At 37.8% G+C, this 15,360-nt stretch overlaps 1 protein-coding gene across 2 annotated transcripts in view; it reads left to right on the top strand.

Annotated features, from left to right (window-relative positions):
• CLPP5 (nuclear encoded CLP protease 5) overlaps nt 1-13,416 on the top strand; it is a 112,079-nt gene extending 98,663 nt beyond the window's left edge. For both annotated transcript variants that reach the window (XM_089439960.1, XM_089439959.1), the window contains exons 7-9: nt 12,585-12,619; nt 12,741-12,829; nt 12,967-13,416. In XM_089439960.1, coding sequence (XP_089296086.1) covers nt 12,585-12,619; nt 12,741-12,829; nt 12,967-13,185 — 343 coding nt within the window. In that variant the 3' untranslated portion in view covers nt 13,186-13,416. The remainder of the gene's footprint in view (nt 1-12,584; nt 12,620-12,740; nt 12,830-12,966) is intronic.
• The last annotated feature ends 1,944 nt before the right edge of the window (nt 13,417-15,360 follow it).

Raw genomic sequence — 15,360 nt, 5'->3', positions numbered from 1 at the left:
GCTATTAACTTCAAAACCTTCGGGTTGTTCGATATACACTTCCTAATCAATGGTCCCATTTAGAAATGTGATCTTCACATCCATTTGATGGATATTCCAACCCATTGTAGCAACCAATGAAACCAAAGATCTAATGGTAGCGTACCGTGCTGTGCGGAGAAGGTTTCTTCATAATCAATGCCTTCCTTTTGAGAGAAACCCCTTGCAATGAATCTTGCTTTGTACTTGTCTATACTTCCATCAATAGCATGTTTAATCTTATAGATCTATTTGGAGGTGACAACTGATTTGTCACTAGGTCTTGGAATGCTTTCGCAAACCTCATTCTTCATGATGGATTGAAATTCTTCCTGCATTGCTTTCTTCCAAAACTCTTGATGAGCAGCTTCCTTGAATGTAGATGGTTTGGCTTCAATTAACGTTGTCATGTTTGTGGCATAACCATAATATCCTGTTAGTTTCGTACTTTCCTTGAAGGTTCCTTTCGCAACTTCATGTCCTTCAACATCTTCTAATGTAGCTTTTAACTAATTTGGTTTTTTCCTTGTGGTTGGGATGACCACCGATTGAATAGGCTCACTTGGTCCTTCTTCTTCTTCTTGATTTGTAGTAGGGTTTTCATGATGAACTTCTTCTTCTTCAAATATGGGAACTTCTTCGTCATCAGAATCAATAGGAATATCCTTTGATTTCTTGTATGCTTGATTTTCATCAAATATGACATCCCTGCTTACTTCAATATGTCTTCCTTCCTTAATGTAGATTCTATATGCTTTTGAGGAGAGACTATATCCAACGAATATTCCCTTGATACTTGTAGAGTCCAACTTCTTTCGCTTGTCCTTTGGAACATGGATGTATGTTGGACTTCCAAAGATTCAGAGGTGATCCACACTCAAATTCTTTCCTGTGAATACTTCTTCGGGTGTTGTATTATTAAGACTTTATGAGGACTTCTATTTTGAATGTACATGACTGTCATTGCTGCTTCTCCCCATAAGAATTTTGGTAGGTCTTGATCAAGGAGCATAGTTCGAATGCCTTCTTCAATTGACCTATTCTTCCTTTCGGCTAATTCATTTTGTTTAGGATAATAGGGAACAATGAGCCCCCTCTTCATACCCGCTTCCTTACAATATGCAATCAATTCCTTAGAAGTGTATTCGCCACCATTGTCAGACCTTAGAGTTTTTATCTTTCTTTCGGTTAGTGTTTCCACTTCGGACCTAAACTCCTTGAACTTATCAAATACTTCATCTTTTGTTTTGAGAAGGTAGAGCCATGTCTTTCCAGAATGGTTATCAATGAATGTTACATAATAGAGATGACCTCCAAGTGATTTGTCAGACATGGTCCCACAAACATCAAAATGGATGAGGCTAATATTCTGTAGACCTAGTTTCACTATTCAGAAATGGCTTTCTTATATGTTTTCCCAAAGAGCATCCCTTGCACACACCTTCATGATCTAACTTCATATTGGGGATTCTGTTATGTAAAAAATTAGTTAATTTTAGGTTTATTGTTTAATTTTAGGTTTAGTTAGATGAAAGGGCACGATCATAAGATCATGCCCTTTCCCAAAGGGTGCCATGGCGGTATATAAGCCAGAAACCCCATTGTAATCAATCATCATCTATCTATTCATCTTTTTAATAAAATATTTATATATCTATTCTGCGTATCAGAAATTTTCTGCTTCATTGGTATTAGAGCGGGTTAGTTATCCCCCACTTCTGCTGTGCTTATAGTCCATCTCTGCAGTTCACGCCAATTTTTCTTCCGCCATACAATTCTCCACACAAACCCGTCCACCCCAACGTTGCCCGTACCCACGTCCCTGTCTTCATTCCTATTCAAACTTCCGCTGTTTGTCATTCTTTTCGTACACGGTCTCAGTTCTGCGGCTCACACTTGGTTTCCGGGTGACCAAAACCTCATACAAACCAGCTGCGGTGGTTCCGTGTGGTGAACCCGCGGCTGCGCGGAATAAATCTCTGCAGTGATTCAGCGAGGGTGACCTGTAGCTGCGTGGAATAACCTCTGTGGGAGCTCTGCCACCACGATTATATTAATCGGTCTGCTGTAAGTGTCATTTGCTGCCGGAGGTGACCCCACAGGCGGACGTGACGGTCGGCAAAGACTTGAAATAGATATAACGTGACGTATATTATATATATATATATATAATATTAACATCAAAAATATACATATAAATATATATATATATATATATATATAATAAATAATATAATTATATATATATGTTATATATAATACATAATTTAATTTAGTTATAAGTTTTATATATATAAATAGTTAATTTAATTAATTAAAATTATATATGTATATGTTAATTTAATTAATTAAATTTATTTTAATTATGTATAAAATTTATTTTAGCTAATTAAAAAAAAAAGAAAGAGGGAGGAAAAATATTTTCACTGGCAAATAAATACACGCCCCCGCAAACTCGCTCAATGTCGACAATGACAATGGCGGATTTCCAAAAAAAATTGTAGGATGCAGAGCATAAGATAAATAGCAACCACGATGAGGTAAATAAAAGATTAAATGAATTCCAAATCAAGCTTGGGGAGCAAGCTGATGAAATAAAAAATCTTCACGATACGACAAATCGAATAGAAATAAAGATGGAAAATTACCATGTTCAGACAGAAGCAGGCATCAGAGAGGTCTTAACAATGCTGAAAACTCTGTGTAAAAGGTCGAATTGTACACCTGAACAACTACTAAAAGAAGGTGGAGAGAATCAAGAACACATCTCGTCAGATTCAACAAAGTCAACAGACTCTCATGAAAAGGTTGAATCTACAAAAAAATCAGCGACACCCCACCAAGAAGCGAGTAACACAGCCTTTACAAACAAGCAACTCTGGGATAACTTTACCAATCAACACCCTTTTTTCGCTCAACCATTAGCAACATACCAACGAAGGGCAAAAGTCGAGATGCCTAAATTCGATGGAAACGAAAAAAACAATGTTGCATGGATAAATAAAGCAGAAGAATACTTTGAGATATATGACATCAATGACGATGACGAAAAGCTCATGCATGCATCCATGAAAATGGAGGGAGAAGCATATAACTGGTATATGTGGTGGAAAAAAACAACACACGTCATTAGTTGGAGAAAATTTAAAGATGCATTCTTTAAAAGATTCCAAGGTGTAAGAGAAAAAGAGTTCTTTTCAAAACTCATCAAGTTATGACAAAAAGGAAGTGTGGATGAATACACTCAAGAATGGGAGACCTTAGTAACACGAGTACCTGGGTTATCAGAATCTCGTCTAATTCAGTCATACATCTTGGGACTCAAAACCCATTTACAAGCAGAACTTGAGATGCATGACATTACATCTATAGAAGTAGCAAGACGAAAAGCAAAAACAACCGAAAAGAAATCCGAACCAATATTTTGGTCAAAAGCAGAAAAAACTTATGCAAGACGAAGGATACCCCAGTATGTGGACTCAAATAATACAAGATACGTTCCACCGCATCGTCGTGAAGATGAAAAATCTAATGTGGAAATGCAAAGGATAAAAGAGGGTAAATGTAAACGCTGTGGTGAGAAATGGGACCCCAAACATAGATGTGCTAAAGGAAAAGAACCAAAGAACCTATATAATTTTGAAGCAACCAATGATTCAAACAGTGAAGATTATGACATAGAAGACACAGAAGACGCCCCAAAATTCTCACCAGAATTAGATGACGGAAGTATTCCGCAAGTGTCATTATCAGCTATGACAGGTATATCACAACATCAGACTTTAAAGTTAAAAGGACACATAAAGAAGAACAACGTAGTGGTTCTCATCGACTCTGGAAGCACACACAACTTTTTAGATGCAACCGTGGCAAAGAGACTCAATATCTTTTCATTTCCCTTACCAAACATGAAAGTGATGGTAGCTAATTGTAAGAAGATTGAAAAGGTAGGGAAATGCCATAAGGTCAATTTGCAGATTCAAGACTTTAATCTAGAGTCTCCATTCTTCACAGTACCGTTAGGATGAGTAGATGTAGTCTTAGGTATCCAATGGTTACGAACTTTAGGTACTTATGCCGCCAACCATCAAGTACAATTTATAAAATTCAAATGGGGAGGTCAGAAGTACAAGCTACACGGATTCCCAGCACCAGAAAATCAAGTTGTATCATCATCTCAAATGATGAAGCTGAGTCGAAGAAGAGCACCTGCTTATGCAATACAATGTCACCAATTAGAAATGTTATCTGCAAATATGACCAGAGAAGAGTCACCAGAGATACAAGATCTGATTCGGAAGCATGAAAAAGTATTTCAAGACCTACCTATGAAGATGTCGCCTAATAGGGAAATTGAGCATACAATAGAAGTCAAGGCAAGATCAGACCCCGTCAACATCAAGCCATACTGATATTCACATCACCAAAAAACGGAAATTGAGAGATTAATCCAAGACCTTTTAAAGTGTGGGACCTTGATCATCTTGGAATATATAATCAAGTGGAAGGACTTACCGAAGAAGACGCTTCTTGGGAGAATGAAGCATTTTGTCAACAACATCCGTCGTTGCGTATGCTTTGAGGACAAAGCATTCTTTCGAGAGGAAGGCAATGTTATGTAAAAAATTAGTTAATTTTAGGTTTAGTTAGACGAAAGGGCACGATCATAAGATCATGCCCTTTCCCAAAGGGTGCCATGGCGGTATATAAGCCAGAAACCCCATTGTAATCAATCATCACCTATCTATTCATATTTTTAATAAAATATTTATATATCTATTCTGCGTATCAGAAATTTTCTGCTTCAGATTCCATGAACCAATTGACTAAGAGTAGGGATGACCTTATAATGTAGATGACCATACCTCCTATGCCATAGCTCAATGGGATTGATTTCCACATGAACCAAAGCTTGAGGAGGTGGTGTAATGACTTTATACATGCTTCCTTCATGAACTCCAATAACCCTAACTTTATCAATGCTAGAGTCTTTTCCCTGAACCAATACATTTCCATCAACAAAAGCAACTCTTTCCCCTTTATCTTATAAACGAGAAATAGAAAGCAAATTCTTTTTCAAACCTGGAACATATAGAATGTTGTTGAGGTGCAACTTCTTTCCATATTCTAGCTTCATTGATGTTGATCCCAAGCCTCTAACAACATAGCTTTTGTTGTCACCCAATTCCACTGCATGAGAAGATGGCTCCTTTGATAGTGTATGAAGTTGTTTACTTTCTCCTGTCATGTGTCTTGATGCTCCACTATCAATGATCCATGCATTGTCATCATTAAGAGAACCTGTAAGAGCAACCAAGGATCCTTGACTTTTGACCTTGTTGAATAAGTAATGGACGACCTTCTTGATCCAGCTTCCAACAATGTTGATACCTATTCTTATGTAGTTCATTAAGACGAAGAATCCATGCCAACAAAGTGATCTTCAACTTTTCCTGACCTTAGCTCTGATACCATTTTGGAAAATCAATGCAAAGAGATTAGGGTTTGATTCTCCTTATTTGATAATTACTTGCAAGTTATGTTGGCTTCTTTTACTTCTTTATTATCTTATCTTTCATCAAGCAATTATCATATTATGTGTGTATGAAGATCACAAAACAAGAGACACAAGGTGTAGGCACTATGCCAGGGAAAAACCCCCCTCGAGGGGAAAACCCAGTCAAAATTTCTCTTCCTTTCAATAGTATTCTTTGAGACTCTTCACCCTAGACAAAGACCAAACCTTCCCTCCACACCAAGTCAGCCTCCCAGATCTTCGACCTCTTTCCAGCAACACTTCCTTCCCAACAACTTCGACTATGCAGCAACTTCCGACATTATGCAACAACAAAACTTGGAAGACTTCGATCTCCCAAACTAGGGCACGAGACAAAGAGAGAGGCTCCAAAATTTCAATTTTCTTCTTCAACTTAGACTTGACCCAACTTGCACTTCCTTATACCCACTTTGCACGTCTCCATCTTCCTTAGGGATATCGAACTATCTTGAGAAGAGATGCTCCAATGAATTCGACTTCCTTTTATTTATAGGCTCCAAGTGAGGTCGAATTGGTGTCCATAGGCCGACTTGATCTCTTCTAGGCTGACTTGGTGTGGAGGTTACATAAGTTATATTTGACTCATTAGTAAACCTTTTTACATGATTCAAAAGCCCAAGAAGGGTCTCTTTGAATGCACAATGACTCTATAAACTCAATATTAATCCTAGGAGTCCATAATGGGGACTTTGACTAATATAATGATGACCCAAGCATGAAACCCATGCTTTAATAAGTCATTGATATAATAATAAAAAATATTTTCTTTATTCTTTTGACAAGTACATTTTATGAAGACTCAAATACATTAATGAAGACCAAACCTAGTTACATTTTCCAACAATATTGTTTCTGATGGATGGACAGATCTAGCACACCACGCACTCATCAACTTTATAGTGTCTTCCTTGAATGGTCCAGTTTTATTGGAATGAGTGGATGTACTTGGGCAATACAAGGATGCACAATATATGGGTGAGTTGTTCATTAAAGTTACTGAAGATGTAGGGGTTGATTCTTGTGTGCAAATCATTACAGATAATGCCCCTGTTTGCAAGGTTGTTGGCATGATTGTGGAAGCTAAATATCCACAAGTATTTTGGGCACCTTGCATTGTCCATTCCTTGAATTTTGCACATAAATTTATTGCTTTTGATGTGTTTTGGATTGGAAGTATTATTGAGGATGCACGTCATATCCACAACTTTATACAAAATCATACAAATGCCCTCACAGTCTACAAGGAGTACACCAATCTATCATTGTTGAAGATTGCAGATACAAAGTTTGCGTCTTCCTTCATCATGTTGAAGAGGTTGAGGGAGGTCAAGACCGCTCTTGGAGCCATGGTTATTTTAGAGTTTTGGTCTTTTTGGAGGAAGACAGATCAAGCAGCCTCAAAAAGAGTTAAGGACACAATGTTAGATGATGCTTGGTGGGAGGAGGTAGATACGCTTATTAAGGTCGTGGACCCTATCGTTGTTTTGCTACGATTTGTAGATCCAGACCCACCCATCCTAGGAGAGGTTTATGAGGGATGGGATTCCATGGTTGAGTCAGTGAGGACCATTATCTTACAAAGTGAGTGCCCTGAGTATGAAACATCATCAGAGGCCTTCTTCACCACCATACAGGATATTCTTGTTAGTAGATGGGACAATAATTGCACACCTTTGCATTTTTCGGCTCACTCATTGAACCCAAAATACTACAACCATGAGTGGTTAAATGGTGGACCTTCCTGTAGATTCCTTCCTCACATGGATGGTGAAATTTCACAGGGGAGGAAAGATGCATTGAGGTGGATTTTTCAGGATAGAGCATCCTTTGATGAGGTGGAGGATGCCTTTGCAGAGTTTTCCATTGGCACTGGTTGATTTGCAGGTTATGATGTGATTAGAGTTAGGGGGCTAAGAAGCCCTATTGTTGGTTGGCAACTCATGGGGCAACAAGCCCTCCTCTACAACAGTTAGCCATGAGGCTCATCTCTCAGCTGACTTCATCCTCTTACTGCGAGAGGAATTGGAGCACATATGGGAATTTGTATAGTGTCAAGAAGAGCAGGCTTGAGCAGTCTAGGGCAGAGACAATGGTGTATGTGCACACCAACCTTCGTCTTATTTATAGGTAGAGAGATGAGTGGTTGAAGGGAAAGACAAAGATGTAGGATGTCTTTTCTGATGATATGGGTTCGGACAATAGTGCTGAGTTGGCATTGGCCAACTTGGATCTGAATGAGCCAGTGCTAGAGCCTGTCACTTTTGATGATGGTGATACTGTTGAGGGGTCATCCACCACACTAGCAGGGGCAAAGATGACATTGGATGTAAAGGAATAGGATGCAACAAAGGAGAGCAGTGGTGACCATGATGATGACAGTGATGCTGATTTTGATGATGATGATTGATGACTCATGAGCTACCTACTGCCTTGAGGCTTGTAGTTGTTTTGTATTTGCTATTTCTATTTGCCATTGGCATTGCTACTACCTATGTAACACATTTTGATTTTGATGACTTAATGAGAAAACTGCAGTTTCTTGTCTTTCTCCTATTGGATCATTGATGAATCTGTCACAATTGTATTTGTATGCATAATGTTACTTTGTAAAACTTACAAATTTTAAATTTACAATGTAGAATCTAGATCTATGTTTGAATTTGTATCATGAATGAGAATTTGTGTAAGAAATATCTAATTTTTAATATATATATATATATATATATATGACGTGTCTTAACGTGTCTTGTTCTGGGGGGTCGGACACTCGAATCCTCGTGTCTTGCGTGCCCCGTGTCCCCGTGTCAGGTGACTTAGGGTGAGACTTGATATCCTAACAATTACTAAACTATGAAAATTGGACAGACCTTTGCCAATCTTTATGCCATGGTGCTTAACATGTGGTTCTGATCACTTGGAGAGGAAGAACCACAGAGCTAAGGGATACAAGGTTTTCATAGCCAATACCAAACCATTGATCATTTATTCACTTTCTGAGCTATGATCAAGCAGGTGAGACAATGCTTTTCAAAGGTCACTATGTTGCTATGTTGACTTTAGGAATGGCCTTTGATTCAGTTCCAAGGGAGTTACTTTTCCGCAGGCTTCATGTTATTGGTATGTAAGACTCTTGTTGCTGCTATATAAGACTCTTGTTCCATAATGGATGATCCACAGGCTTCATGTTATTGGTATATTATCTGTCCATTGGTGTGGATCATACATGAAATACACCCTGCTTTTTGATCAACAGGCCTTGATCCTACATACCACCTCTCTTTATCATTTAGTGGTTTATCTTCAGTCTATATCCCCTCTCCACCCTCCAGTCACTGATTCTTTGCTTGAAGACATTAAGAGAGCAGTTTGGATTATGAGCACCAGCAAAGTGGCCAATGAGGAAGGATTTCAGACAGAATTACTGAGGCACGATAAGTGCTCCCTAGAATTTTATATTTCTGATATTTTTAATCATGTTGGCATTGGGTTTCCTTAATTATGGTAAAACATATCATTCACCCCATCCTCAAGTCAGGTGAGGCTTAATATCCTAACAATTACCAAACTATGAAAATTGGACACACCTTTGCCAATATTTATGCCATGGTGCTTAACATGTGGCTTTCTGATCACTTGGAGATGAAGAACCACAGAGCTAAGGGAACAAGGTTTTCATAGCAAATACCAAACCATTGATTATTCAACCAGGTGAGACAATGCTTTTCAAAGGTCACTATGTTGCTCTGTTGACTTTAAGAAAGGCCTTTGACTCGGTTCCAAAGGAGTTACTTTTCCACAGGCTTCATGTTATTGGTATATAAGACTCTTGTTGTTGCTATATAAGACTCTTGTTCCATAATGGATGATCCACAGGCTTCATATTATTGGTATATTATCTGTCCATTGGTGTGGATCATCCATGAAATACACCCTACTTTTTGACATCAACAGTCCTTGTTCCTACATACCACCTCTCATTATGATTTAGTAGTTCGATCTTCAGTCTGTATCCCCTCCCCACCCTCCAGTCATTTATTCTTTGCTTGAAGGCATTAGGAGAGCAGTCTGGATTATGAGCACCAGCAAAGTGGCCAATGAGGAAGGATTTCAGACAGAATTACTGAGGCACGATAAGTGCTCCCTAGAATTTTACAGTTCTGATATTTTTAATCAAGTTTGCATTGGGTTTCCTACTTTATGGTTGAACATATCATTCACCCCATCTTCAAATTAGGTGAGGCTTAATATCCTAACAATTACCAAACTATGAAAATTGGATATGCCTTTGCCAATCTTTATGCCATGGTGCTTAACATGTAGCTTTCTGATCGCTTGGAGAGGAAGAAGTACAGAGCTAAGGGATACAAGTTTTTCAGAGCGAATACCAAACCATTCATCATTTAATCACTCTCTGAGCTATGATCAAGCAGGTGAGACAACGCTTTTCAAAATTCAAAGGTCCTATGTTGCTCTGTTGACTTTAGGAAAGGCCATTGACTCAGTTCCAAGGGAGTTACTTTTCCACAGGCTTCATGTTATTGGTATGTCAGGCTTTTGTTGCTGCTATATAAGACTCTTGTTCCATAATGGATGATCCACAGGCTTCATGTTATTGGTATATTATCTGTCCATTGGTGTGGATCATCCATGAAGATGGAATAATGTAGAGTCTTGCCCAAGGTAGCTTAATCTAGAATCGTGCCTTGTGGATCATTGTAGAGCTTTGTGCAAGATGGGTTCTGTAAACTTCACCATAAGAGGGTTTAGTGATTACTAAAAGAGACCGATGACAGTGGAGGTTCCCCATACACGAGGATTTTCCTACCATAAATGTCTCTTGTATTGTAACTCTTGATTTGTTTTATATGTGGCAACTGAGGAAACTCATATGTGTAGACTCTTGGCACTTTTACAGTGCTTATTCGTGGCATTCTTATATGTGGACCTTGCTGGTATTGTTATGAGTTGTGGCTCTTGGTACTTATAGGAATGGATATGGTTGACATCCCTATTCGTGACAATTTATTAAGCCTTATATGTTGGCTTTATCCTTATTCATGCTTATTGTTGGTATTTTATATGTGAATTTTCTAGATATTCTCATATAGTGAATCACATCAGCAATACTATAACGATTTTATAATGAGAATATCCTTGGATATTCCTACCTTTATGTAACTTGCCCATTCATAGATAATTATGACTCATAATTCTCTTCGGTCAATTGGTACTTCCTCTTAGATGGACTTTGGCTAGAGGAATGTTATATACTTATGTTCATGCCAAGATATTTTATGGTATCAGAGGCCTCTCATATGAATATCGAGGAGGGCATCATAGACAATAGGTTGCATCGTTAACAAAGCCGGTGTTTACATCCCGCAGGGAGAATCTTCCTATATCAACCTGATGATGCTGTCTAGAGTGACAATTGTTCCAAAAATTTATTTGCAGATAATTTACTGAAAGGTTATATTCTTAGTGATGATTTTTTTGCATGAGGGCAGGGATTTGGTGAAGGATGTCTATCAGGAGTGTTACAACTTACCATTACAGTAATCTAGCACCTGACGTGTTGGTCTCTTCCCTTGTTCTAGCAAGTAGGCTGGCACTCAGTGCTATTTTGGTTATGTGCACCCTTACATGCTATATGAATGAGAACTTTTGTTTATTTGTGTATAAATGGTTTGGATTCATATGGATGCACATGAATATATATGTTTTTCTTTAAAATTTGAGTATTTTATGTGTTTTTGGTCAACCGGTTTTTTGGCCCTTTTTTTTACTGGTTTTGGTTCAATTCCAACCGGTTCCCGGTTCAATCACAAGTTCGGTTCCGATAACATTGCTTATGGCCTTCTGGAGCCCCAGAGGAGCAGGAGAGGCTGGGAGAACCATCTCACCCACAGGCCTGTAAATTCTTTTAAAGTACTTTATGAGTTTACTTGAGTAATGCTTAATGATTAATATAATTGAAATCACACGCAAGCATCTCTCTCTGAATCGCAGTGCAAAGATACTAAATAATAGACCAAAGCTATGTTGGTTTTATATTAGTCTGTTCACCGCTGGAAAGTGTCCAAAAGGTCCCATGTTGATTTATTTTACTATTTTAGTTTAGGGCTTACACCTTCTTGTAATGTGTTACCATTGATTTTGATGGGATTGTCTATCTGTTTGATTTAGTAAAGATTAAAATATAAAATAAAAAAGATGGCGCAGTTTGAGCAGTTAGAAAGGTATCCCAGAGGCCCTATGTGAATTTAGTTCAGTTTAGGGCTTATACCTTCTTGTTATATGTTACCATTGGTGTTGATGGGATTGTCTATCTGTTTGATTTAGTAAAGATTAAAATATAAAATCAAAAAGCTGCTGGGGTTTGAGCACTTAGAAAGGTATCTCTTGGAGGAATTTACTCGTATCTTCTTTGAGTGTCAGCTTAATTTTGCAAAAAAAGTGAGGATTGCTGCTGTCATTTAATGCATCTGGAATTTATTTTCTGAATATGAAGGAAGCTTTTCTTCAGATGATGACATAGAAATGTCGGCTGAAAATGCACATGTCAGGTTAAGTTTGATCCTTTTAATTGCACATAGAAAGGTTGTTACTGGTTGGTTACAAAATATTCTAATCAAAACTAGAGTCATCTAGCCTGTTGATAAATGACAAATTACTGTAATTATTTATAAACAAATATAAGTTTCCATCTTTCCAGAATCCAGTAAGATGCTTTGCAATTCAAATTTAAAATCATTTTGTTGAGAAAAATAATTCCGCTGATCTTGCAACGTTCATTGCCATTCAGTTGTCTGGTTAATTCACTGGTTATTTGATGTGTACATTCATTATTTCTTGCAGTTGACCATGCTTCATAAGAAGCATATATTCTTTAAGGTCTGTTTACATACCTAAAGTATTTTGTAGACATTGAAGATGAAAATTCCTTGTAATACGTGCTATCGGAAGTGATTGTCACTGACACCCAAAGTAATGTTTGCTTTCTTAACAGTATGGGCGCTTTTCTACTCAGTTCTGGTACAAAAGGTACTTGACTGATCGACTCAGCCTGCTTCCCTGAAAAAGCTAAAGAGCAGCAACCTTTGTTTCCTGCAAGTTATTTTTATCTAGTGTCTTTTAACTGATAATTGATTTATGAATTGGTAAGGTAAAAGATACAGCTTACCAAACTCCAGGATTATGATTCATCAACCTCTTGGAGGTGGTCAGGGTCAACAGACAGACCTTGAAATTCAGGTAGTAATTGTCAGATAGTTCCATACGTTTTCTGGAGTCTCTTTTAAAACCTTAGACATTTGGAAACTTATTTGTTTGCAATCGCTTTCATCTCACAGAGTGGTGGGTAATGATCAGATGGTGCTTTATGGTTGCAGGCAAATGAAATATTGTATCATAAGGCTAATCTGAATGGTTATCTAGCATACCACACAGGGCAGTCCATACAGAAGATTGTTGAAGATACTGATCGGGACTTCTTTATGAGTGCAAAGGAGGCAAAAGACTATGGCCTTATTGATGGTGTCATTGCAAATCCTCTTAAGGCACTTCAACCATTGCCTTCTCCAACTCCTGCTTCTCCAATTCCTGTATGATTGACCGACTTTCATAATACTTTATTTCAATAGGTCTATGTCATCGAGACTCTAATGGTTGACATTATTTCCAGAGGCAGATTTGTTTATATGGTACTATATTATAAAAGAGCTGTTTGATAAGGAATGGTTCAAGTCCAATTTGCATGCATGCCCGCTTCATTTTGACTCTTCCCCAACGGCTGTATTGAGATATTTGTTCATTTAGTGAAACTAAAATTGATTACGTAACATCATGCAATTCACTGTCCAGTCTAGTATGTTCTATCTAGGTATTGAATGTAATCTGCAAGCTGCAACCCCACACATACCACAGAAAATATCGCTGGTAGACTTTTCAAGTTTTCCCCACTCTATATTTGCATGCAACATGAGCAATCTAAAATATGGGGGTAATGTTAATTGTGCACAACTACCCTTTGATGATTCCTGTTCACCCTTTTCTATTGACTCAAGGATGTTATTGGAGTAATCTCAATTTAGGGCACTTATGTTGAGAAATCTAGGGCATCAACAGTTAGGTGATTTCTCTACTTATGATAATTGCTTGTGATAGTCTTTTTACTTCTTGATTACGATCCTCTTCTTGAGTTATTGTTGTGTTCTTTTCATCAAGACAATTACCAAATCATGAACAATAAAGAAACAAGAGACAGTATATAGGCTGTCAGCCAGGGCCAAAACCTCTCACTCTTTGGGAGGAAAACCCAAAAAAATTCTTCTTGTAGAACATTCAATTGATGAATACCAAGACCATGACAAAGACCCTTGACACTAGAGCCCTTCCAAGACCAAGTCTCAAGTCTCCACTTCTCCCCTAGATCAACGTTGCTCTTCCTCTTCCTCTTCTCGGCTTCCTTTAGAATTTCGGCCTCTTCTTGAAGGTCTGCAGTCCCTCTTCTTAACAACAGAAACCCTAGATCAGATTTGTTCCTTGAATAGTTTCTTCAAGAGAGAGACTCTTTCTCTATCTTACTTGGCTTGCTTCAGCGAATATTTCCACCCAAACAAGAACACCTATGTATGACTGCAATCTTCGGCCTCCTTCGGATCTGTGATCTTCGCATGTGTGAGGGTGGAATAGCCCATAAACAGTCCTCCAACAATGTTACTTCCTTCGCTATCCTTCCGTCTTACTTCGCTGATCTTGTGGCTCTTTCTTAGTATGATTTTCGCACTTTTTCTTGGAGACTTGCTTCACCGAATTGATGTTCTCCAAATGAGGCTGAGCACTGCTATATATAGTCATTTGTCCATGTCCATTAGGTCGACATGATCTCTAGAGTAGGCTGACTTCATCTTGCAGAATTATCCCTTCGTTGTAGGCCGACTTGAGTGAGGGCTAATGACAAGGTCTTGGAGGGTGACTTACAAAACAAATTTGACTCTTTACAATGTGTAACATGCCTTCATTACATGACAATGACTCTTTAGACTTTTATGACTAGATGCCCAATTCCCTAAGGGCTCACAGTGGGAGCCTTAACTAAAAATAAAATCTCTTGCTAATGAAACCCATCATGCAAGTATTACAATAATTTTATTTTTCTTCTTTACATCTCTTACATAAAATCACAATTACATGTCATTATGAAGACCGAACCTAGTTACACTCTTCAACAACTTATATGACTGCATTTTCAGTTAACACTTAAGAAACTGGAATTCAGTCCAGCAGGAAAAATGCCAAATTACGTGAAAAGCATTCAAGAAATTAGTTTAGTACAAAAGTAATTTCATTCTCAATTATACTGAAAATTCTAAAGCTGTTACACAAGAATGAATCTGTTTAATGTTGAACTTGTGCCTGGAAGGGTGGTATCATAGCTGCTTTCCAAGCTGTTTCCAGGAAAGTGATCTGTTTCCATTTCGTTGTGTTTGAAAGACGTTATGATCTTTGTTACATAGGGTAAGGTTTGGATTTACATTTAAGGAATTTTGTAGAAAAGATGAGGCTGGACCTTTTATCGACTGATTTGAATTTAAAAACATTTTTTGACGTTTAAAATGTGCACATTAAAAACACTCCTTTTTTGTGTTGAATTACTTAAGGATGGCGAAGTCAGTAATGTAAATTGCATTGTTTATTAATATAGAATATAAATTATAAACAAAATTTGCTCATTAGAAAGTAGGTCTGTCTAACCTGTTGAATTGTTAGATCGCAGAGAGGTA

This window comes from Pinus tabuliformis, chromosome 9 (assembly GCF_031772625.1).
Source record: "Pinus tabuliformis cultivar Carrire ecotype Pingquan chromosome 9, CPIR1, whole genome shotgun sequence".
NCBI lineage: Eukaryota > Viridiplantae > Streptophyta > Pinopsida > Pinales > Pinaceae > Pinus > Pinus tabuliformis.
Note: the sequence above shows the minus strand (reverse complement) of the source record. Positions and strands in the feature narration are given on the sequence as shown.